This window comes from Bufo bufo, chromosome 3 (genome assembly GCF_905171765.1).
Source record: "Bufo bufo chromosome 3, aBufBuf1.1, whole genome shotgun sequence".
NCBI lineage: Eukaryota > Metazoa > Chordata > Amphibia > Anura > Bufonidae > Bufo > Bufo bufo.
The window spans coordinates 54,162,508-54,186,202 of NC_053391.1; the positions used below are offsets into that span (position 1 = coordinate 54,162,508).

Below are 23,695 nucleotides of genomic sequence, written 5' to 3' on the forward strand. Positions count from 1 at the left end.
AACAGCCCCCAGTAATAACAGCCCCCAATAATAAGAGCCCCTCTGTGCCAGTAATAGCAGCCCCCAGTAATAAGAGCCCCTCTGTGCCAGTAATAACAGCCCCCAGTAATAAGAGCCCCTCTTTGCCAGTAATAGCAGCCCCCAGTAATAAGAGCCCCTCTGTGCCAGTAATAACAGCCCCCAGTAATAAGAGCCCCTCTGTGCCAGTAATAACAGCCCCCAGTAATAAGAGCCCCTCTGTGCCAGTAATAACAGCCCCCAGTAATAAGAGCCCCTCTGTGCCAGTAATAACAGCCCCCAGTAATAAGAGCCCCTCTGTGCCAGTAATAACAGCCCCTCTGTGCCAGTAATAACAGCCCCCAGTAATAAGAGCCCCTCTGTGCCAGTAATAACAGCCCCCTTTGCCAGTAATAACAGCCCCCCCTTTGCCAGTAATAACAGCCCCCCCTTTGCCAGTAATAACAGCCCCCCCTTTGCCAGTAATAACAGCCCCCCCTTTGCCAGTAATAACAGCCCCCGCCAGTAATAACAGCCCCCCCTTTGCCAGTAATAACAAACAGCCCCCCCTTTGCCAGTAATAACAGCCCCCGCCAGTAATAACAGCCCCCCCTTTGCCAGTAATAACAAACAGCCCCCCCTTTGCCAGTAATAACAGCCCCCGCCAGTAAAAGTATTGTACATAATAAAAAAATATAAAAAAACACATACTTACCTCCATGTCAGTGATGCGATGCAGGCCTCTTCTGGCCTGTGTCCCACGCTGTATGGCTCAGGCAGCGCGATGACGTCATCGCGCCGCCTGCGCCGGCCTCTGATAGGCTGCAGGCACTAGGCCGGCAGCCTATCAGAGGAAGGGAAAGGGACACGCCTCTCCCTCCCCTACCGCAGCACAGGCAGGCATCTGTATCGCTGTCCTGAGGACGGCGATACAGATGACTGGAGATGAGCGCCTCCACAATGGAAGCGCTCATCTCCCTGTGCCCAGCCACCGCCGCCAGCTCGCTCGCTGCACGGGGCACATGACGAGGTCTGGCGGGCCGGATTCGGCCCGTGGGCCTTGTGTTTGACACCCGTGATCTAGTACTTCACATAATAGTCCAAGATCGTGCTGACCGATTCCCTCTGAAGCAGACCTACCGTCTGGTAGATCATGGTAAATTAAAGCGGTTGTCTCACTTCAGCAAGTGGCAGTTATCATGTAGAGAAAGTTAATACAAGGCACTTACTAATGTATTCTGATTCTCCATAGTGTCTCCTTTGCTGTCTGGAGTCATTTTTCCATCACATTATACCCTGCTCGTTTCCATGGTTACGACCACCCTGCAATCCATCAATGATGGCCGTGCTTACACACTATAGGAAAAAGCGCTCCTATGGTCCCGGCCACCAGAGAGGCCAGCACTTTTTTTTTTTTTTTTCTATAGTGTACAAGCGCGACCACCGCTGCTGGATTTCAGGGTGGTTGTAACCATGGAAACGAGCCGTGTATAATGTGATGGAATAATGAACCCAGCCAGCAACGGAGGCAACATGGACAATCACAATACATTAGTAAGTGCCTTGTATTAGCTTTCTCTACATGAGACATGCCATTTGCTGAAGTGAGACGACCCCTTTAAAGAAGCCGTTATTGCAGCAATCTGATGTGCGGTTGCAGCAAAATCTTTACTTTTATTCTTAGGCCCCTTGCCGACAAGCGTTCCTCCCGCAGCGAGTCTGCAACGCAGCTCCTGACCTGACCTCCCAGTGCTGCCGGGGGTCACATAGCATTATATGATGCTATGTAACCCTTACAGTTCTGAAATGTATTGGATAACACTGGCAGGGGTCCCTGGCATACACTGTTGGCGTCCATGTGCATTCCGCAATTTAAGGAACGGCACGCACAGCCATTAATATAACTGCCTATTCTTGTCCGCAAAACAGACAAGAATAGGACAGGTTATATTTTTTTTGCGGACCACAAAACGGAGCTACGGATGCGGACAGCACACGGAGTGCTGACGGCATCTTTTGTGGCCCCATTGAAGTGAATGGGTTCACATCCAAGCAGAAAAAACTGCGGCTCGGATGCGGACCCGAACAACGGTCGTGTGCATGAGGCCTAATAGTAAAGATTTTGCTGCGACCATACATCAGATCGCAGCAATGGAGGCTCCTTTATTTCACCAGGATCAACCCTATCGGGCAGTATGCATGCTTTAATAGGGTTGATCCTGGTGACAGACGCTCCTTACATTGCTATCTTTCCAATGTGTGCTTTGCCGTTATATATTAGATTAAAATAGTTGACTGAGAAAGTTTAGATTTTTTTATAACAATAAACCTGGAATTAAACTAGAATGAAAACAGACGTCCAGTAGGATCCTTATTACTGATGTCTGGGGACAGACTTGAGGTCGGCCCTCTTCTTCCTGCACACGTGACATTTTCTAAAAACACCAAAAAAAATCACTTCATTTTTTTTTTGGTGAATTAAAAAATAGAAATAGAAAATTTTTTTTTTTTTTTTTTTGCATCTGCATTTTTCGCTGTGTTTTCTGTGGTATTTTTCCTGCCATTTTTGCGCACAGCGAGGGACATTTATATAAACCGGCGTACCTATAAACCAGTCTTGATCTCCCTGCATTGGCGTGAGATGCGCCTAATTTATTAAGAGGCACCTCTAACCTGCTGTGCGCCAGCTACTGAAGTCTGTGCCAACTAAAGGCATAGTGTGCCCCGCCCCTTCAGCTAAGCCCCACCCCCTTTTCTAGGCATTTCCGAAAAGTGCTGAGGACATTAACACGTTAAGGACCTTGGACGAGAATGGTCGTCCTAACTGGCCGGTACTTCAGGCACTAGGACAAGCATTCTCGCCCTAGGGTTAATGCGCTGCCGCGATCGGAAGCAGGGGCCCGGCTGATACTGACAGCATCAGTGAAAACACCGATGACAGCAGATTAACCCCCTGTCAGCGTGACCGCGGCATACAGGGGGTTTGCGGCAGCTTGTATAACCCCATTGGGTCCCCGTGCTGCGGTGACGGGGACCTGATGGTTGCTATGGCAGCCCCAATGCCTTGAACATGCATCAGACTGCCAGCTACAGAAGCCCAGGAGATCCATCCCCAGGACTGTGTCTCCTAGGCAACTGTCAGCGCCTTAGGCCCCTTTCACATGAGCGAGTTTTCCGCGCGGATGCGATGCGTGAGTTGAACGCATTGCACCCGCACTGAATCCGGACCCATTCACTTCAATGGGTCTGTGTACATGAGCTTTGTTTTTCACGCATCACTTGTGCGTTGCGTGAAAATCGCAGCATTTTCTATATTCTGCGTTTTTCACGCAACGCAAGCCCCATAGAAATGAATGGGGCTGCGTGAAAATCGCATTGCATCCGCAAGCAAGTGCGGGTGCGATGCATTTTTCACTGATGGTTGCGAAGAGATGTTGTTTGTAAACCTTCAGTTATTTATCACGCGTGTGAACTGAACAACTGAACGCAATCGCAGACAAAACTGACTGAAGTGCTGGCAGAATGTTGCGAGTTTCACTGAACGCATCCGGTGCCAATCCGTCACGCTCGTGTGAAAGGGGCCTAATGCTCCATTCACACGTCCACAATTCTGTTCCGCATTTTGCGGAACGGAATTGCGGACCAATTCATTTCTATGGGGCCGCACTTCCGGGTCTGCAATTCCGATCCCGAAAAAAATAGAACATGTCCTATTCTTGTCCGCAATTGCGGACAAGAATAGGCATTTTCTATTAAGTTCCGGCAATGTGCGGTCCGCTAAATGCGGAATGCATATTGCCGTTGTCCGTGTTTTGCGGCTCCATGGAGCCGCAAAACGCACACGGATGTGTGAATGGACCCTAAGGCCCGTGGTCGTGCTGTGGGCCGCAATGCACGAACACCATCCGTGGGGCAGCGGATCGCGGACCCATTCACTTTAATGGGTCCGTGACCCGGCAGTTCCACAAAAAGATAGGACATGTTCTATCTTTTTGCGGAACGGAAGTACAGGACGAAACCCCACGGAAGCACTCCGTAGTGCTTCCGTAGGGTTCCGTTCCGCACCATTCCGCATCTCCGGATTTGCGGACCCATTCAAGTGAAATGGCACCCGTGTATTGCGGATCCGCAAATGCGGTCCGCAATGGGGCGCACACGTTCGTGTGAAAGAGGCCTAAGACACTGACAGTTTAATATAGCACAATACAAATATATTGTGCTTTATTGAAACAGGGATCAGATCCTGAAATGTTGAAGTCCCATAGTGGGACAAAAAATAAAGGGAAAAAAGAAGTTAAAAAGTTTTTTACAAAAAAATTAAAAGTTTCAAGTAAAAAAAAAATAAACCCTTTTCCCAAAAGAAAGTAAAATATATATATTTTTAAATAGGGAAAAAAAGAAAAGTATACATATTAGGTATCGCCACGTCCATATCGACCGGCTCTATAAAAATATCACATGACCTAACTCCTCAGGTGAACACCGTAAAAAAATTAAAATAAAAACTGTGCTAAAAAAAACTTTTTTTTGTCACCTTACATCACTAAAAGTGCAACACCAAGCGATCAAAAAGGCATATGTCCCCCAAAATAGTACCAATCTAACCGTCACCTCATCCCACAAAAAAATGAGCCCCTACCTAAGACAATCACCCAAAAAATAAAAAAAACTATGGCTCTCAGACTATGGAGACACTAAAACATGATTTTTTTTGTTTCAAAAATGCTTATATTGTGTTAAATGTAAAAAAAAAAATAGACCTATTAGGTATCGCCGCGTCCATACCAACCTGCTCTATAAAAATACCACATGACCTAACCCCTCAGGTGAACACCATAAAAAAAATATCATTTTTTGTCACCTTACATCATAAAAAGTGTAATAGCAAGCGATCAAAAAGTCATACGCACCCCAAAATAGTGCCAATCAAACCGTCATCTCATCCCGCAAAAATTATACCCTACCTAAGATAATCACCCAAAAAATAAAAAAACTATGGCTCTCAGACTATGGAGACACTAAAACATTTTTTTTTTTGTTTCAAAAATGATATCATTGTGTAAAACTTAAAGGGGTTGTCCCGGTTCAGAGCTGAACTCGGACATCCCTCCATTTTCACCCCGACAGCCCCTCTGACATGAGCATCGGAGCAGTTCATGCTCCGATGCTCTCCTTTGCCCTGCGCTAAATTGCGCAGGGCAAAGGCATTTTTTGGAGTTCGGGTGACGTACCGGGGCTCTCCATGGGGCTGCCAGGAACCCCGGTGACGTCAGCGGCACTGATGGGCGGGATTTAGCTCTGCCCTAGCCAGTAAAACGGCTGGGGCAGAGCTAAAGCCCGCCCCTCAGAGCCGGTGATGTCACCGAACACACTGCCGGGCGGAAGTTTCCGCCCAGCAGTGTGTTATTGAAAACAAAACAGCCCGTGCCCTGCGCGATTTAACGCAGGGCAAGGGAGCGCATCGGAGCATGAGATGCTCTGATGCTAGCCTCAGGGGGGCTGCCTGGGTGAAAATAAGGGTATGTCCGGGTTCAGCTCTGAACCCGGACAACCCCTTTAAATAAATAAAAAAAAGTAGACATATTAGGTATCGCTACTTCCGTAACAACCTTTTCTTAAAAAATATCACATGACCTAACCCCTCAGGTGAACACAGTAAAAAAATAAAATAAAGTGTGTCAAAAAAGCCATTTTTTGTCACCTTACATCACAAAAAGTGTAATACCAAGCGATCAAAAAGGCATATGCACCCTGAAATAGTACCACTCAAACTGTCATCACCTTCCGAAAAAAATTAGCCCCTACATAAGACAGTCGCCCAAAAAATATAAATAAATATGGGTTTTCTCTATGTTTTCAGCCATGGCAGCGTGCACCTGCATATTGGGATTTGCTGACTAACCCCCTTTTCTTTGCAGATTTAGGCTCCATTCACACGTCCGCAATTTAATTCCGCATTTTGCGGAATGGAATTGCGGACCTATTTATTCCTATGGGGCAGCACAACGTGCTGCCCGGACACAGAATTGCGGATCCGCACTTTCGTGTCCGCACTTCCGTTCCGCAAAAAAATAGAACATGTCCTACTCTTGTCCGCAATTGCGGACAAGAACAGGCATATTCTATTAGTGCTGGCAATGTGCGGTCTGCAAAATGCGGAACGCACATTGCCGCTGTCCGTGTTTTGTGGATCAGCAAAACACGTTGCGGACGTGTGAATGGAGCCTTACAGTGCTGGAGATGTGGCACTCCAGCGAGTCGTGCACTCCTGATTAGCCTGTCTGCCCCATAGACTGATTTTAATTAGTTTCAGTATAAGGCTACGTCTACACGACGACATTTGTTGCGCGACATTTTGTTGCACTAATGTCGCGCGACAATTTTTATAATGGCAGTCTATGGTGTCGCACTGCAACATGCTGCGACTGCGATGCAACAATCGCAGAAAATCCATTTGAGATGGATTTTTCTGCGACTGTTGCGTCGCAGTCGCAGCATGTTGCATGTTGCAGGGCGACACCATAGGCTGCCATTATAAAAATTGTCGCGCGACATTAGTGCAACAAAATGTTGCGCTACAAATGTTGCAGTGTAGTGCCCTATCTGTCGCGCGACAAATGTCGTCGTGTAGACCTAGCCTTGGGCTACATGCACACGAACGTTGTTTGTTTCCGTGTCCCTTCCGTTTTTTTGCAGATAGGATGCGGACCCATTCATTTCAATGGGTCTGCAAAAAATGCAGACAGCACACCGTGTGCTGTCCGCATCAGTATGTCCATTCCGTAGCCCCGCAAAAAAAATAGAACATGTCCTATTCTTGTCCGTTTTAGGCATTGTTACAATAGATCCGCAAAAAAAAAAACGGATGTCATCCTTTTTTTTGCGGATCTGCAATTTGTGGACCGCAAAACACGGTCGTGTGCATGTAGCCTAAAGCTGTGGCCTGCTCTCACTACATTCATTGGAAGCTGTTTGGCACAAGGAAAGGTATGGAGTGTGCTCGGCATGCATGTTGGTACCTGCATCCCTTGGAAGTAATGGAGGCCATTATGGCACCAAAAATGGTAAAAGGCAGAGTGGACCCAGCATGCATGTGGAACCAACACTTCCTGAACTTTATGGCGGCCATTATGGCGCATAACAGTTTGTAAAATGGGGTCATTTTTGGGTGGTTTCTATTATGTAAGCCTCACAAAGTGACTTCAGACCTGAACTTGTCCTTAAAAAGTGGGTTTTAGAAATATTCTGAAAAATTTTAAGAATTGCTTCTAAACTTCTAAGCCTTTTAACGTCTGCAAAACATAAAATGGCATTCACAAAATGATCCAAACATGAAGTAGACATATGGGGAATGTAAAGTAATAACTATTTTTGGAGGTATTACTATCAATTATAAAAGTAGAGAAATTGACATTTGGAAATTTGCAAATTTTTAGGTAAATTTGGTATTTTTTTATAAATAAAAATGATTTTTTTTTTACTCAATTTTACCACTGTCGTGAAGTACAATATGTGACGAGAAAACAATCTCAGAATAGCTTGGATAAGTAAAAGCATTTTAAAGTTATTACCACATAAAGTAACACTGGTCAGATTTACTAAAAATGGCCTGGTCCTTAGGCTGAGTTCACACGGGCGTTGCGGGAAAATGTGCGGGTGCGTTGCGGGAACACGCGCGATTTTTCCGCGCGAGTGCAAAACATTGTAATGTGTTTTGCACTCGCGTGAAAAAAATCGCACATGTTTGGTACCCAAACCCGAACTTGTTCACAGAAGTTCAGGCTTGGGATCGGTGTTCTGTAGATTGTATTATTTTCCCTTATAACATGGTTATAAGGGAAAATAATAGCATTCTGAATACAGAATGCATAGTAAAATAGCGCTGGAGGGGTTAATAAAAGAAAAAAAAAAATTAAACTCACCTTAGTCCACCTGATCGCGCTGCCCGGCTTCTCGTCTGTCTCCTTTGTTGAACAGGACCTGTGGTGAGCATTCATTACAGGAACAGGACCTGTGGTGACGTCACTCCGGTCATCACATGATCCATCACCATGGTAAAAGATCATGTGATGGATCATGTGATGACCGGAGTGACGTCACCACAGGTCCTGTTCCTGTAATGAATGCTCACCACAGGTCCTGTTCAACAAAGGAGACAGACGAGAAACCGGGCAGCGCGATCAAGTGGACTAAGGTGAGTTTAATTTTTTTAATTTATTTTTTTAACCCCTCCAGGGCTATTGTACAATGCATTCTGTATTCAGAATGCTATTATTTTCCCTTATAACCATGTTATAAGGGAAAATAATAATGATCGGGTCTCCATCCCGATCCTCTCCTAGCAACCGTGCGTGAAAATCGCACCGCATTCGCACTTGCTTGCGGATGCTTGCGATTTTCACGCAACCCCATTCACTTCTATGGGGCCTGCGTTACGTGAAAAACGCAGAATATAGAGCATGCTGCGATTTTCACGCCTACGCACAAGTGATGCGTGAAAATCACCGCTCATGTGCACAGCCCCATAGAAATTAATGGATCCAGATTCAGTGCAGGTGCAATGCGTTCACCTCCCACATTGCACCCGCGCGGAATACTCGCCCATGTGAGCTCAGCCTTAAAAATGGCTGGGTCCTTAAGGCCCCTTTCACACGGGCGAGTATTCCGCGCGGATGCGATGCGTGAGGTGAACGCATTGCACCCGCACTGAATACCGACCCATTCATTTCTATGGGGCTGTTCAGATGAGCGGTGATTTTCACGCATCACTTATGCGTTGCGTGAAAATCGCAGCATGCTCTATATTCTGCGTTTTTCACGCAACGCAAGCCCCATAGAAGTGAATGGGGTTGCGTGAAAATCGCAAGCATCCGCAAGCAAGTGCGGATGCGGTGCGATTTTCACGCACGGTTGCTAGGTGACAGTCTATTCACTGTATTATTTTCCCTTATAACATGGTTATAAGGGAAAATAATAGCATTCTGAATACAGAAAAAAAATAAAAAAATTAACTCACCTTCTCCTTTTGTTCGCGTAGCTCCGGGTCTCTTCTTTACTTCTCAAAAGATGAACTATCGGATAGGACCTGTGGTGACGTCAGATCACATGCTCCAATCACATGGTCCATCACCACGGTGATGTACCATGTGATTGGAGCATGTGATCTGACGTCACCAAAGGTCCTTTAGCCGATAGTTCATCTTTTGAGAAGTAAAGAAGAGACCCGGAGCTACGCGAACAAAAGGAGAAGGTGAGTTAATTTTTTTATTTTTTTTTAACCCTCAATTGATCACCTACTAAGCATTCTGTATTCAGAATGCTATTATTTTCCCTTATAACCATGTTATAAGGGAAAATAATACAATCTACAGAACACCGATCCCAAGCCCGAACTTCTGTGAAGAAGTTCGTGTTTGGGTACCAAACATGCACGATTTTTCTCACGCGAGTGCAAAACGCATTACAATGTTTTGCACTCGCGCGGAAAAATCGCGGGTGTTCCCGCAACGCACCCGCACATTTTTCCGCAACGCCCGTGTGAAAGAGGCCTAAGGCTGGTTTCACACGGGCGTTGCGGATTGGGGCCGGATGTGTTCAGAGTGCGTTCAGTGAAACTCGCACTATTTTGACTTTGACTTTCAATGGAGTTCATGACGGATCCGTCTTGGCTATGTTACAGATAATACAAACGGATCCGTTCATGACAGATGCATGCGGTTGTATTATTGTAACGGATCCGTTTTTGCAGATCCATGACGAATCCGCCCAAAACGCGAGTGTGAAAGTAGCCTGAGCTGGTTTTATCTCTCCTTTTGGTTGGTACACAGCAAATATGTTTTCCCTGTTTGCATTCAGTCGGCCCAATAGGAGATGTGACCCAGCTCTGCCAGACTCCTGAATGGCCAGCCTGCCAGCGATGCAGTAAGGCCCCTTGTTAGACGAGCGTGAGCGGATTAGGTCCGGATGCGTTGCAGATGCGTTCAGTGAAAAATGCGCGATCTCACAAGCAAGTTCATTCAGTTTTGTTTGCAATCGCGTTCAGTTTTTATTGCGCAGGTGCAATGCGATTTAATGCGTTTTGCACGCGCCTGATAAACTGAATGTTTACAAACATCTCTTAGCAACCTCCCGTGAAAAACGCATCGCATCCGCACTTGCATTCACTTTTATGAGGGCCAGCGTTGCGTAAATATTGCAGAATATAGAACATGCTGCGATTTTCACGCAACGCACAAGGGATGTGTGAAAACCAACGCTCATGTACACAGACCCATTGAAATGAATGGGCCCGGATTCAGTGCGGGCGCAATGCGTTCGCATGTCTGCAAGGGGCCTAAATGTTCAGCCACAGGCAGGCTTGTTATATACGTAAGCTGAGTGACAGCCCTCATGGGCAGTGTTATGGCAGTCATAGGGGCAGAACAATGAAAACGACCTGTCTTTGTTTCCCATAGCAGCCAATCACTGCGCAGCTTTCATTTTTCAAGAGCAGAATATGAAATGAAACCCGTGCTGTGATTGGTTGCTGTGAGCGACAAAGACAGTTTCCATAAACCTCCCCCCTGTTGTCCCGCTCAGTTTTCCAAGAAACAAATAAATGATCATTTTCGCAATCTGAAACTAAAAGACAACACAATGATCTACATTTCTAGGTGTTCGGTTTGGAAACAATTGGGGTCATTTATTAGGCTCCATTCACACGTCCGCAAAATGTGTCCGCATCCTTTTTCGCAATTTTGCGGAAAGGGTGCGGACCCATTCATTCTCTATGGAGATGGAATGTGCTGTCCGCATCCACATTTGCGGATCCGCACTTCCGCATCCGTGCTTCCGTTTCCGCAAAAAAATAGAACATGTCCTATTCTTGTCCACAATTGCGGACAAGAACAGGCATATTCTATTATGTCGGCAATGTGAGGTCCGCAAAATGCGGATCACACATTGCCGCTTTCCGTGTTTTGCGGATCCGTGTCTCCGTGTATCCGCAAAACACATTGCGGACGTGTGAATGGAGCCTTAAACTGGTGTGAAGTAAGTTCGGCTTAGATACCCATAGCAACCAATCAGATTCCACCTTTCATTTTTGACAGCTCCTTTGTAAAATGAAAGGTGGCATCTGATTGGTTGCTATGGGCATCTAAGCCAGTACCGTTTGATATATGACCCCAAATACTCTTTATTTATTTTTATTGACCCTAAAGTCTATCAAGAGTCTCCTCTTTTCAATACAGTGTGTAAAAAAAAATATATATGTGTGTGTGTGTGTGTGTGAAATAGAAATCTGCGCAGTCTCTGGAGTTTGGAAGCGCAGATCTCTGGGAACTGTAGTTGTATAGACCGCAGAAAAGCAACTATACTCCGCACATGCGCAAAACACGTTAACATTTCCTTGGTCTTGAGGCGCGTCACGGCAGGGGGCGGAGCTGTCAGCCAGCGTGCTCTACGTCTGACGTAATCTGTGCGCTTCTCACGCTGATAGGAGAGCAAGGTGACCGCTCCGCTGTGTCCCGGGAGAGGTGAGCCGGTGACCGCTCCGCACCGCACCGCGGGGGGACTGGAGGGTGGTCGGGCACGGCTGCTTTTATCAGCGCTGTGTGCACACGGAGCCGGCTTCTGCTGTGTGGAGGGGGGGGCCTGCCTGTCTGTCATTCTCCTCCATACAGAGGCCTGGGGATGGTCGGCTGTCTATAGTGTGGTGGTCACAGTCTCCCTCTGCAGCGACCATGGCCGCAGATATTGTCACCATGGATGAAGGGCGCTGAGAGGAGAAGGTGACGGGATAGTCCCAGCGCTGCCCCCAGAGGACAGTGTTCCAGGGGGCACAGCTCCAGGGCAGTCTTATGTTTACAATTGCATTTTCCTCACTTTGGTCTAAATATCAACTTTAGTCTTTATTACAAATTGTCAGCCGTTTTTGAGATAAAAGTTGTTAAGGGGGTTCTCCGGGCATTTACTATTGATGACCTGCCCTCAGAATAGGTCATCGATATCAGATTGGTGGGGGTCCGGCGCCCCCGCTCATCAGGTGTGTGCCTGTCCCTTCTCTCTCCCTGCCCACTGCTGCTGTCTATGGTGAGACGGCCCAGGCACACTGCGAGCTGATCGGCAGGCGTGTCGGCCCCGCCAATCTGATATTGATGACCTATCCTTAAAAAAATCAGGAAAAATACAGGTGCAGTGAATTGTTATTTTTCTGGTAGGTAACGTGACATCATGGTGCTCCAGCAGCTCTTCCGCTTCTCCTCTATTCTGCGCTCCTCCGTCTCTCTCCACTTGAGGAGGAATATCGGACTGACTGCCATCGCCTTTAACAAGACCAAGGAGCTAGATCCCATCCAGAAGCTTTTCGTCGATAAAATCCGTGACTACAGGACTAAGAGCCAGTAAGTGGTTGTAGGGCGTGAGGAGCGTACTGTCATAATTAGAATATGGTCACACCAGGAATAGAGCGGTATTCTGGTTAGAAGACATTACTCTCTGCCCACATTAACTGTTAGATCGGTGGGAGTCCAACCTCTGGGGCCCCCATGGAATCTGAAAAGGGGGGTCCCATGTCTCTGTATAAATAGAGCAGCTGGTCAGGCACGTACACTACTGCTGCTTTCATCTAGATAGGATTGCCGAGATGGCGTCCCAGCAGTGCTCATGGTTGACCAGCTGCTCCATTCATTTGGGCTCATGGGCCCCCTGTTCTCAGGGCCGGATTAAGAGCATCATGGGCCTGGTGCAGAAGATTTTAATGGGCCTTTTTATAGAAAATGAAAACGCAACGCAGAGCAACTTTTTATAGCACAAATAAAGTGTGAATTTACGCAAAATTACACATGTGAAAATACGCATGCATAAAGTTTGAAGTGTGAACGGGTCTGCGTAATCCCATTCAAGTCTATTGGACTAAAGTTCATGCGTAATTTTGAAGCAGATTTACGCACTGGTTTGCGTGTGAAAAATCTGCTGTGTGAACTTAGCCTAAGTGTACATCTCTGGCCACAGTTTAAATATACAGCCATCTATATAGATGGCTGTATTATGTATAGCCACCCCCCAAGGAGTTAACTAGTGCTGCTGGATATGTCATTCAGGAGCATGAAAAAGCTATTCACGTCTAGCTTTTCCAAGCTCCTGAATGGCATATGTGTTTATAAAAGCTAATCTATTATAAGCAGATATGCCATTGAGGAGCTTGGAAAAGATAGGTAGGCAAGAAATAGTCACCTAGCTTTTCCATACTCCTGAATGGCAGATCTGCTTATATGCATACATGTTTATAATAGCCAAGCTATTATATGCAGATCTGCCATTCAGGAGCATGGAAAAGCTAGGTGAGAAACAGTCACCTAGCTTTTCCATGCTCCTGAATGGCAGATCTGCCTTTAGGTATATCTGTTTGTAATACCTGATCTATTATAAGCAGATATATCATTCAGGAGCATTGAAGAGCTAGGTGACTAGTTCTCACTTAGCTTTTCCATGCTCCTGAATGGCATATCTGTTTATAATAGATCAGGCTCAGCTATTATAAAGATATATATGCCTATAAGCAGATATGCAATTCAGGAGCATGGAAAAGCTAGGTGAAAAAAATCATCACCCAGCTTTTCCATGCTCCTGAATGACATATGTATAAATTATACAGTATAATAGGTGAGGTGAGCCAATGCTGATTTACTTACTGCCTATGAGTTGTTTTCTGGGCAGTACACTGAAGGCTGCTGAACGCGACTCACCGCTGGCAGCACCCCTGACTCCATGCAGGAAGAATTTTGAACTTCCCGCGCGCAGCAGCCGTCACGGTCTTTCACTTTACGGCATGGCCTAGGCCCCAGGGGAGGAGTCTGACGTGACGACGCAGCGCGGCGTGCACAGCTGACCTGTCACCTGACCTGATCTGTCAGCTGTCACTGTCCTGGTGAGTTCTGTAAAGGGCCGGCCTGGGAGATTTCTCCTTGCGCGCCGGCCCTGTCATCATCTGACAGTCAGCACGGTTCGGTCCTACTAAAGGGATGCGGGGCGGCCGCCAGGCAACCTCAGCGAGGCGGCCTATGCGGGCCTAGCTCCGGTTGGCCTATGCGGGCAGGGCCGGACTGGGGATAAAAACCAGCCCTGGAAAAAGTTGCACACCAGCCCCACAGCATTGTGTCCTTATTTACTTGTTTATAATAGGAGAAAGCATTCATTTTAAAACACGAATATGAATTTTGCCCCACAATAGCTCTTTTGTAGAACCCCCATGGGGGGGGGGGGAGCATGTAGCAGAGCTAGTATAGCATGTAGCAGAGCTGTGTGTGTACAGGGTGCATGCAGCAGTGTAGCAGAGCAGGAAGCCTGGTAGGGACTCAGTGACACCATTCTTTTAACTAATAAACTCTCAGACAATTATCTGAGTCCCTGCAAAAACTATAGCCACTACATCACAGTCTGCTCCACTGCATTCACTGCAGCAGAGCTGTGTTTGCCAGGAGCCAGTCCCTCCTGACCTTCGGTTCACTTGAGAGCCAACTCAGGCTACTTTCACACCTGCGTTCAGGTGTCCGCTCGTGAGCTCCGTTTGAAGGGGCTCACGAGCGGCCCCGAACGCATCCGTCTGGCCCCAATGCATTCTCAGTGGAGGCGGATCCGCTCAGAATGCATCCGTCTGGCGGCGTTCAGCCTCCGCTCTGCTCAGTGAGCGGACACCTGAACGCTGCTTGCAGCGTTCGGGTGTCCGCCTGGCCGTGCGGAGGCGAGCGGATCCGTCCAGACTTACAATGTAAGTCAATGGGGACGGATCCGCTTGAAGATGACACTATATGGCTCAATCTTCAAGCGGATCCGTTCCCCATTGACTTTCAATGTAAAGTCTGAACGGATCCGTTCAGGCTACTTTCAGACTTAGAAATTTTTCTAAGTTATAATGCAGACGGATCCGTTCTGAACGGATGCGAACGTCTGCATTATAGGAGCGGATCCGTCTGATGAAACATCAGACGGACCCGCTCCGAACGCTAGTGTGAAAGTAGCCTCAGCAAGTGAACCGAAGATTCGATGAGCTGAGCATGCGCATTGATCTTCGGTTCACTTGCTTCTGCCGGCTCAGGAAGTGAACCGAAGATCCGATTCATGAAAAAGATCCGAACTTCCCATCTCTAAGAGCAGTGACGCAGCCGCGGTGACAGAGTGGGAAGGGGGGGCGTGGTGTAGTGACAGCGTGGGGAAGAAGAAATTACAGAGCTGGAGGGGTGGAGCAAAGAAAGGTTCTGGGGGAGGAGCAGTGACAGCCGTTACAGAGCCAGGGGCATTGATAGAACTTTCACCTCTGCCAGCACCCCTCAGAGGACCCCCTTTCTGCATGTGTTGTCAAACTGGGAAGGTGAGGGGGGTCCTTTCCATGCCACATCAGCAGCTAGTTTGCCTAAACCACCTAGAGGTACGGGTAGTAATGTGCTAAGATTAGCAAGAGTGATCACATTAAGGCCTCGTTCACACCAGGCAGTGTGTTCCGGCCTGATTCTGTCCAGAATGCCCTGCACCGCATTGCGGCCGGCTAACTATATTGTGAGGCAGGAAGGGGTGTAGTGGTCTGTTGAAGTGATTGGCACCATAACCATGCCCAACGGCTGCAATGCGATTGGCTGCACAGGATCGCAAGGCACATTATGCCTGCGGTCCAGTCCAAACAAAATGCTGCAAGCAGCCTTGTGACCGGACCTCAGGCATAATTGTGCCTTGCGATCCCGTGCATCCGATCGCCTGCGCCTGTGGCTAAGGTGCCATTCACTTCAATGGATTGTCACGCCCCCTCCTGCCCCACAACATAGTGAGCCGGCCACGATGTAGGCATTCTGGACAGAATCATCTGGTGTGAACGAGGCCTAAACTTAGTCATTTCACACCACAAAGGCTGGAACGCAAGCCAGCCACCCATCCCTGCATAAGAAAGCGTGGCGGTGCATTGAAATAAGGTTTTGATTTAAAATTATTTTTTGTATCAGGACAAGTAGGTTGTCATAAGGGACAAGTAGATCGAGCCCCCGCTTTAGTCCTTCGACAAGTAGTTTTTTTTTTAATTTCCACACCCCTGCACTGTTATGGGGGATCTGCGGATGGCACTGTTATGAAGGATCTGTGGATGGCACTGTTATACAGGATCTGTGGATGGCACTGTTATACAGGATCTGTGGATGGCACTGTTATACAGGATCTGTGGATGGCACTGTTATACAGGATCTGTGGATGGCACTGTTATACAGGATCTGTGGTTGGCACTGTTATGGAGGGGATCTGTGGATCACGCTGTTATGGAGGGGATCTATGGATGACACTGTTATGGGGATCTGTGGATGGCACTGTTATTGGGATCTGTGGATGGCACTGTTATGAAGGATCTGTGGTTGGCACTGTTATGGGGGATCTGTGGATCACGCTGTTATGGAGGGGATCTGTGGATGGCACTGTTATGGGGATCTGTGGATGGCACTGTTATGGAGGATCTGTGGATGGCACTGTTATTGGGATCTGTGGATGGCACTGTTATGAAGGATCTGTGGTTGGCACTGTTATGGGGGATCTGTGGATCACGCTGTTATGGAGGGGATCTGTGGATGGCACTGTTATGGGGGATCTGTGGATGGCACTGTTATGGAGGATCTGTGGATGGCACTGTTATTGGGATCTGTGGATGACACTGTTATGGGGATCTGTGGATGGCACTGTTATTGGGATCTGTGGATGGCACTGTTATGAAGGATCTGTGGTTGGCACTGTTATGGGGGATCTGTGGATCACGCTGTTATGGAGGGGATCTGTGGATGGCACTGTTATGAAGGATCTGTGGATGGCACTGTTATACAGGATCTGTGGATGGCACTGTTATACAGGATCTGTGGATGGCACTGTTATACAGGATCTGTGGATGGCACTGTTATGAAGGATCTGTGGTTGGCACTGTTATGGGGGATCTGTGGATCACGCTGTTATGGAGGGGATCTATGGATGACACTGTTATGGGGATCTGTGGATGGCACTGTTATTGGGATCTGTGGATGGCACTGTTATGAAGGATCTGTGGTTGGCACTGTTATGGGGGATCTGTGGATCACGCTGTTATGGAGGGGATCTGTGGATGGCACTGTTATGGGGGATCTGTGGATGGCACTGTTATGGAGGATCTGTGGATGGCACTGTTATTGGGATCTGTGGATGGCACTGTTATGAAGGATCTGTGGTTGGCACTGTTATGGGGGATCTGTGGATCACGCTGTTATGGAGGGGATCTGTGGATGGCACTGTTATGGGGGATCTGTGGATGGCACTGTTATGGAGGATCTGTGGATGGCACTGTTATTGGGATCTGTGGATGACACTGTTATACAGGATCTGTGGATGGCACTGTTATGAAGGATCTGTGGTTGGCACTGTTATGGGGGATCTGTGGATCACGCTGTTATGGAGGGGATCTATGGATGACACTGTTATGGGGATCTGTGGATGGCACTGTTATGAAGGATCTGTGGTTGGCACTGTTATGGGGGATCTGTGGATCACGCTGTTATGGAGGGGATCTGTGGATGGCACTGTTATGAAGGATCTGTGGATGGCACTGTTATACAGGATCTGTGGATGGCACTGTTATACAAGATCTGTGGATGGCACTGTTATACAGGATCTGTGGATGGCACTGTTATGAAGGATCTGTGGTTGGCACTGTTATGAAGGATCTGTGGTTGGCACTGTTATGGGGGATCTGTGGATCACGCTGTTATGGAGGGGATCTATGGATGACACTGTTATGGGGATCTGTGGATGGCACTGTTATGAAGGATCTGTGGATGGCACTGTTATGAAGGATCTGTGGTTGGCACTGTTATGGGGGATCTGTGGATCACGCTGTTATGGAGGGGATCTATGGATGACACTGTTATGGGGATCTGTGGATGGCACTGTTATGAAGGATCTGTGGTTGGCACTGTTATGGGGGATCTGTGGATCACGCTGTTATGGAGGGGATCTGTGGATGGCACTGTTATGGGGGATCTGTGGATGGCACTGTTATGGAGGATCTGTGGATGGCACTGTTATTGGGATCTGTGGATGGCACTGTTATGAAGGATCTGTGGTTGGCACTGTTATGGGGGATCTGTGGATCACGCTGTTATGGAGGGGATCTGTGGATGGCACTGTTATGGGGGATCTGTGGATGGCACTGTTATGGAGGATCTGTGGATGGCACTGTTATTGGGATCTGTGGATGACACTGTTATGGGGATCTGTGGATGGCACTGTTATTGGGATCTGTGGATGGCACTGTTATGAAGGATCTGTGGTTGGCACTGTTATGGGGGATCTGTGGATCACGCTGTTATGGAGGGGATCTGTGGATGGCACTGTTATGGGGATCTGTGGATGGCACTGTTATGGAGGATCTGTGGATGGCACTGTCATGGGGATCTGTGGATGGTACTGTTATGGAGGATCTGTGGCTGGCACTGTTATGGGGATCTGTGGATGGCATTGTTATGGGGATCTGTGGTTGGCACTGTTATGGGGGACCTATGGATGATGCACTGTTATAGGGGATGTGTGCTATGACTGTACTCTGTACTCAGCCTCCGAGTCCTACCTGATACACAGCCCTGAACAGCCGGATGACAGCTCTGCACAAGCAGCAGCTAGCAGGCTGAAGGACCTTCCGTGATGTCATGATCATGTGATCAGTCACATGTGTGGGAGGAGTCAGGCTCCGGGCAATGTCCGTGCTGGAGCCTGCTGTTGGGGGCGGGGCCGGGGGATGGGCTCCTCTCTCTGTCAGTCCCTTTGTGTAATACTGCACCAGTCAAGGAGCCTCCTCACTGTCGGCACGGCCGGCCATGCAGCAGTCAAGGCTACCGGCCTAACGGGCCGTGCCAGTGCGGCCCTGTATGCGGGCTGCTGGGCCTATTTTCATGCAGGGGCCTGGAGCTGCAGCTCCATCCGCCCCTACGTTAATCCGGCCCTGCCTGTTCTAGTGATTGGTGGGAGTCCCAACAGTTGTACCCCCACCCATCCAATAGTTATCCCCCAGGCATGCTGAACCTGCGGCCCTCCAGCTGTTGTAAAGCTACAACTCCCACAATGCCCAGCAGTAGGCTGATAGCTGTAGGCTGTTCAGGCATGCTGGGAGTTGTAGTTTTGCAACAGCTGGAGGGCCGCAGGTTGAGCATGCCTGCCCTATCCTATGGGTAGAGAATGGCTTCTAACTGGAATATGCCCATTGCGTCATTCTCCTGCTATCATTAAAGGGGTTGTCTCACTTCCAACATTGGTGGCATATCACTAGAATATGCTGCCAACGTCAGATAGGTTCCGTTCCCACCTCTGAGACCCGCACCTATCTCTAGAATGGAGCTCCCAAAGTGAACAGGAGCGTGTGGTGCATGCGCAGAGCGCTCCTGCCAAAAATAACTGAGCACTGGCAGCTCTATAGAGGTGAATGGAGCGGTGGCCGCTCTTGCGCAGTGTGCTCTCCGTTCATTTCTATGGGACTTCCAAAAATAGTTGAGTGCGCCATTCGGCTATTTTCAGCACTCCCATAGAAATGAACGGGGTGGTGGTGCGCTCCTGTTCACTTTGGGAGCTCCATTCTACAGAGAGACGTGGATCACAAAGGAGGCCCAACTCCTCCGCGGGTTGTTACCCGTGTTTCATATGGTAACTTGCACATGGCTTCACTGTTTCCGGGGAAGGGAAGAAGTTGCAAGGAATGTTTGCGGTGGTCACAGTATTCCTTGTCCGTGTATACCTTAGTTTGTGCACGACCATAAGTCACCGGGTCGCCCCATTCCAAGTATTCAGTGTGTTTCATGCACATGCCATATCTCTAGACAATAAAGAAATGCACGGGCCATTGGCTTTGATGGTTTGCAGATTCACATAGACTCTTGTATGTTTAGCGGGTTATTATTATTTATTTTTTTTATTATCTTTTTTCCTTGCTGCTTGACCCCAGATAAAATGTCATTTAAACTTTTCTAGAAAAACCGGTGGTACTGTCGACACTGGGGCAGAGTACCAGAAAGATCTGAATGAAGACATCAGCAAACTGCAGAGGTTATATGGAGGGGGCAACTTGGAAAGGTTTCCAGACTTCAAATTTGAAGGTCAGTATTTTTTCCCTAATACTATTTGTGTATAATCTGCCGGTCGTGATGGATTTGTGAATATACAGACTGGTCGCAGTGTACACAGCTCGGGGTACTCCTCTATAGGGACTTTATAATGTAAAGAATCACATCTCCTTGCATTGAATCGATGGAAGTTCTCAGATGCTTGGGCTGGTTTCACACAGTGTTTTGAGGCATTTTCTGTTTGTTTTTTTTTGTTTGTTTGTTTTTTGGTGGGGGAGCAAAAATTCTGCGGCCAGATGTTTAGTTTAAAGAGAACCTGTCATCAACTATATGCTGCCATACTAACGGCAGAATAAAGTAGAGACGGGCGAGTTGATTTCAGCGGTCTGTCATTTTAAAAGTTAAAAGTAAGTGGTTGCCGAGAACCGACATCACAATCATTGCAGACTGGGCCTGGAGAAGAGTCACATCCACCTGAGAAGAGTCCTGGTCATTCATGAACTTCCGCTCTCCTGCCCATCTGCTGATGGCTGACAGTCTTCTACCTAGTTTTCTCCCTTTCTCTCTAGGAGAGAACTGCCAATCATCAGCAGATGGGTGAGAGAGCAGGAGATTATAATAACCAGGACTCTTCTCAGGTAGATTTGACTCTTTTCAAGGCCTGGGCTGCAATGATTATGATGATGGTTCTCGGCAACCACTTTAAGCTCATGAGTGACACACCGCTGACATCAGCGTTTCTGTCACTATTTTATGCTGCCCTCAGTGAGGTCAGTATAAAGTTGAAGGCAGGTTTCCGAGATTACAAAAAAATCTAGTGCAACCCCTACAGTTTCTTACAATAAAAAAAAAAAATCAGATAGTCACCTGTTTCTCCAGTGCCATTCTCTGCGGTGCTGGTTCGAAATTCTCGCTGCTGTTAATTTTCAAACCGTAGCGGTGACATACCTGGATACAGCATGTGCCTGCTGCAGCCAATTACTGTCCTTAGCAGGGAGCAGGGATTAGCTGCAGTGGTGAAGGGCCGAAGCCAGGCAGGTCACTGTACACGTCATCGACTACTGTAACATGCACAGTCACGTGCGAGGGTTTGGCTCCTCACCGAACCAGTGACCTGAATGGGCCGTTCCGTCTACTGGGCACCATTACCCAGGTTATATGCATTCAGCTGCAGTTGGTCGTAATGTGATAATTAATCTTTTATTGTCTTTGTATTTCAGAACCAAAACTGGAGGATGTACAGAAGTGATCTGAATCGTGGACCCGTCTCGTCTGTGTTTCTAGTAAATTAATAAACCACTTTGATGATGACTTTCACGGTCGTTTTCTTCTTTCGTAGACCTGATTTACTGTATTTTTTGAGACTATAAGACGCACTTTACCAGACATAATCTTGCTTTACTAGTCCCTGCATCTCATAATCTGCAGTCAGAGGGGCCCAGCAGCACCAGGCTCCCCCTGACGCTCCAGACTGATTAAGATGCACAATACTCTCTATTTGGTGTAGTTAATGTAGATTTCCACTTCACCACCATGACGGCCCAGAGAGATTGACCCCTGACCTCTATAGGGGCAGGAACAGAGATAGGTTAAAAGGACCCATCCCACCACCATTCACCAGTGTGTTCCTGCCCCTATAGCGGCCAGGACAGAGAAAAGTCCTCTCTGGCGTTCAGGGAGGTGAAGTGTATAAAGGATCATTTAAAAAAAAAAATATATATTATTTTTTTTCGGTACTTGGGTGCTGCATCGGCGGAAATTTTTCTTCCCTTGCGGGCCCTCCACCCAGGACTGCGTCCCCTGCTCTCCGGCGGACTCCATTCCAAAGCTGACAGGGAGACGCCGGGGTCACGCTCCCTGTTGTGCGGAAGTCTGCCCTGAGCTGCCGCAGGGTCGCCTGCCTCCCTGTGTAGGTAGCTGGCCGGCAGGATGTTTGCGCAGGCGCGCGCGTCTGACGTCCCTTCCGGGCCGCCGGGCGAGACCCGGGAGTGGACGTCTTCAAAAACTCACATGCACTTTCCCGCTGCGCTCTCTGCTTTGCCGGGCGAGATGTCGGACCAGGAAAAGGAGCCGCAGCAGAAGGAGCAGACCTCTCCAGAGCGCCCCTGCGTGAGTAGCCCACCTGGGCATGCCGGCAGCTTGACATATGCTGATCTGGGGGGGAGGGAGCCTCAGGTAACCACTGGGTAGGCAACCGCAGCACAGCCTGTGTTTGTATTAAGCATTAACTATATTCTGTGGTGGTGCAGTGCACCAAGGTTCTAGCCCATAAGGGGGGGAAATAGTTATCAAATAAAAAGTAAAAAAAACAAACACCAAAATAGTAAATCACCCCCATGCCCAATTTTACATATGTAATTTTTTTTATTGTTTGTTTATATATTTTATATTGCCACACCTGAAAAAGTGCAAACTATTAAAATATTTAAAAATATCCTATGCGGTGAACGCTGTAACAGAAAAAAAAAAAAAGTGCCGTTTGCCATTTTTTTTGTCATCTTGTCCCGACAAAAATTAGATTAGGACTGTTCTATTATGGTCCAGACGTTCCATAAAATCTGGAATGCACGCGGCTTTTTTGGTGTTTTTATTTTTTTCACGTGGTATCGAGTATCGCAATACTTTTTTATGGTATAGAGTCAAAATTTTGGTATCTTGACAACCCTAGGTAAGACATGTGTTTTTTATTTTTTATTATACCGTAATTATATGTATTTTAAATTTGGCGACTAAAAATTTCAATTTGGCTCCTAAATTTTTCAGGTTTTGGAGCCAATGGCTCCTTGATATTTTTTTTTAGTCTGGAGCCCTGTACTGGATCTGCACAAAGTTGATGGGCTGCTCTCTCACTTTAGGCTAAACTAGCTTTGAAAAAGCCCAGGAAGACCGCCAGATGCATCCATGCTCCGTCAGGCTTCCCGATTGATTATCCTAAGAAACTTTGCAAGGATTGTATTGCCAGGGTTGTGAGAGAAGAACAACACTCAATTATGCAGGAATTTAGAACTATGATTCAGGAGGAGGTTAAATCTTCTCTAGCCTCCCTACGTGAGGACACCCTGGGGGCTCGCCCACCCAAGCGTCCCAGAATGGCGGACATCTCCTCCTCCTCAGACTCCGAGGATTTGGAGGGCGAGGCCTCATCTTCCAAAAGGGAGGACGACAAGTACCCACTATCAGAGGGCGAAATCGTCGAGGAATCTAGAAAATTCTTCACTCCTAGCGAGATGAGTGACCTTCTAAAAGCGGTCAGGGATACAATGGGGGTGGAAGACATCCAGAGACCCCACTTAGTTCAGGAAGAGATGTTTGGGGGATTGAAGAAGGTCAAACGTTCCCGTGTATTCCCCATAAATGAAAATATTAAAGAGATGGTGATGGATGAATGGGCCCATCCAGAAAAGAAACTACCATATTTTTCGCCCCATAAGACGCACAAAATGGGGGAAAAATGCCTCTGCGTCTTATGGGGCGAATGCTGACCGTTTTACATCGCAGGCTGCCATGAGCGGGAAGGGACTAGGAGGAGGAGCTGGGGGCCGGCAATAGCAGCGGGGCGGTGCAGTGGCTGTACTATAGCCCCGCCGCTCCAGTGTTGCTATATTCAAATATAAAAT

General features: G+C 47.7%; 1 protein-coding gene across 1 annotated transcript; it reads left to right on the forward strand.

Moving 5' to 3' along the window:
* Positions 1-11,384: 11,384 nt before the first annotated feature.
* On the forward strand, positions 11,385-21,395 carry ATP5PF (ATP synthase peripheral stalk subunit F6). Its single transcript, XM_040421770.1, has 4 exons — positions 11,385-11,513; positions 12,198-12,380; positions 19,987-20,111; positions 21,299-21,395. Exons 2-4 carry the CDS (start codon positions 12,211-12,213, stop codon positions 21,325-21,327), a joined length of 324 nt encoding a protein of 107 aa, XP_040277704.1. The 5' UTR covers positions 11,385-11,513; positions 12,198-12,210; the 3' UTR covers positions 21,328-21,395.
* Positions 21,396-23,695: the final 2,300 nt, after the last annotated feature.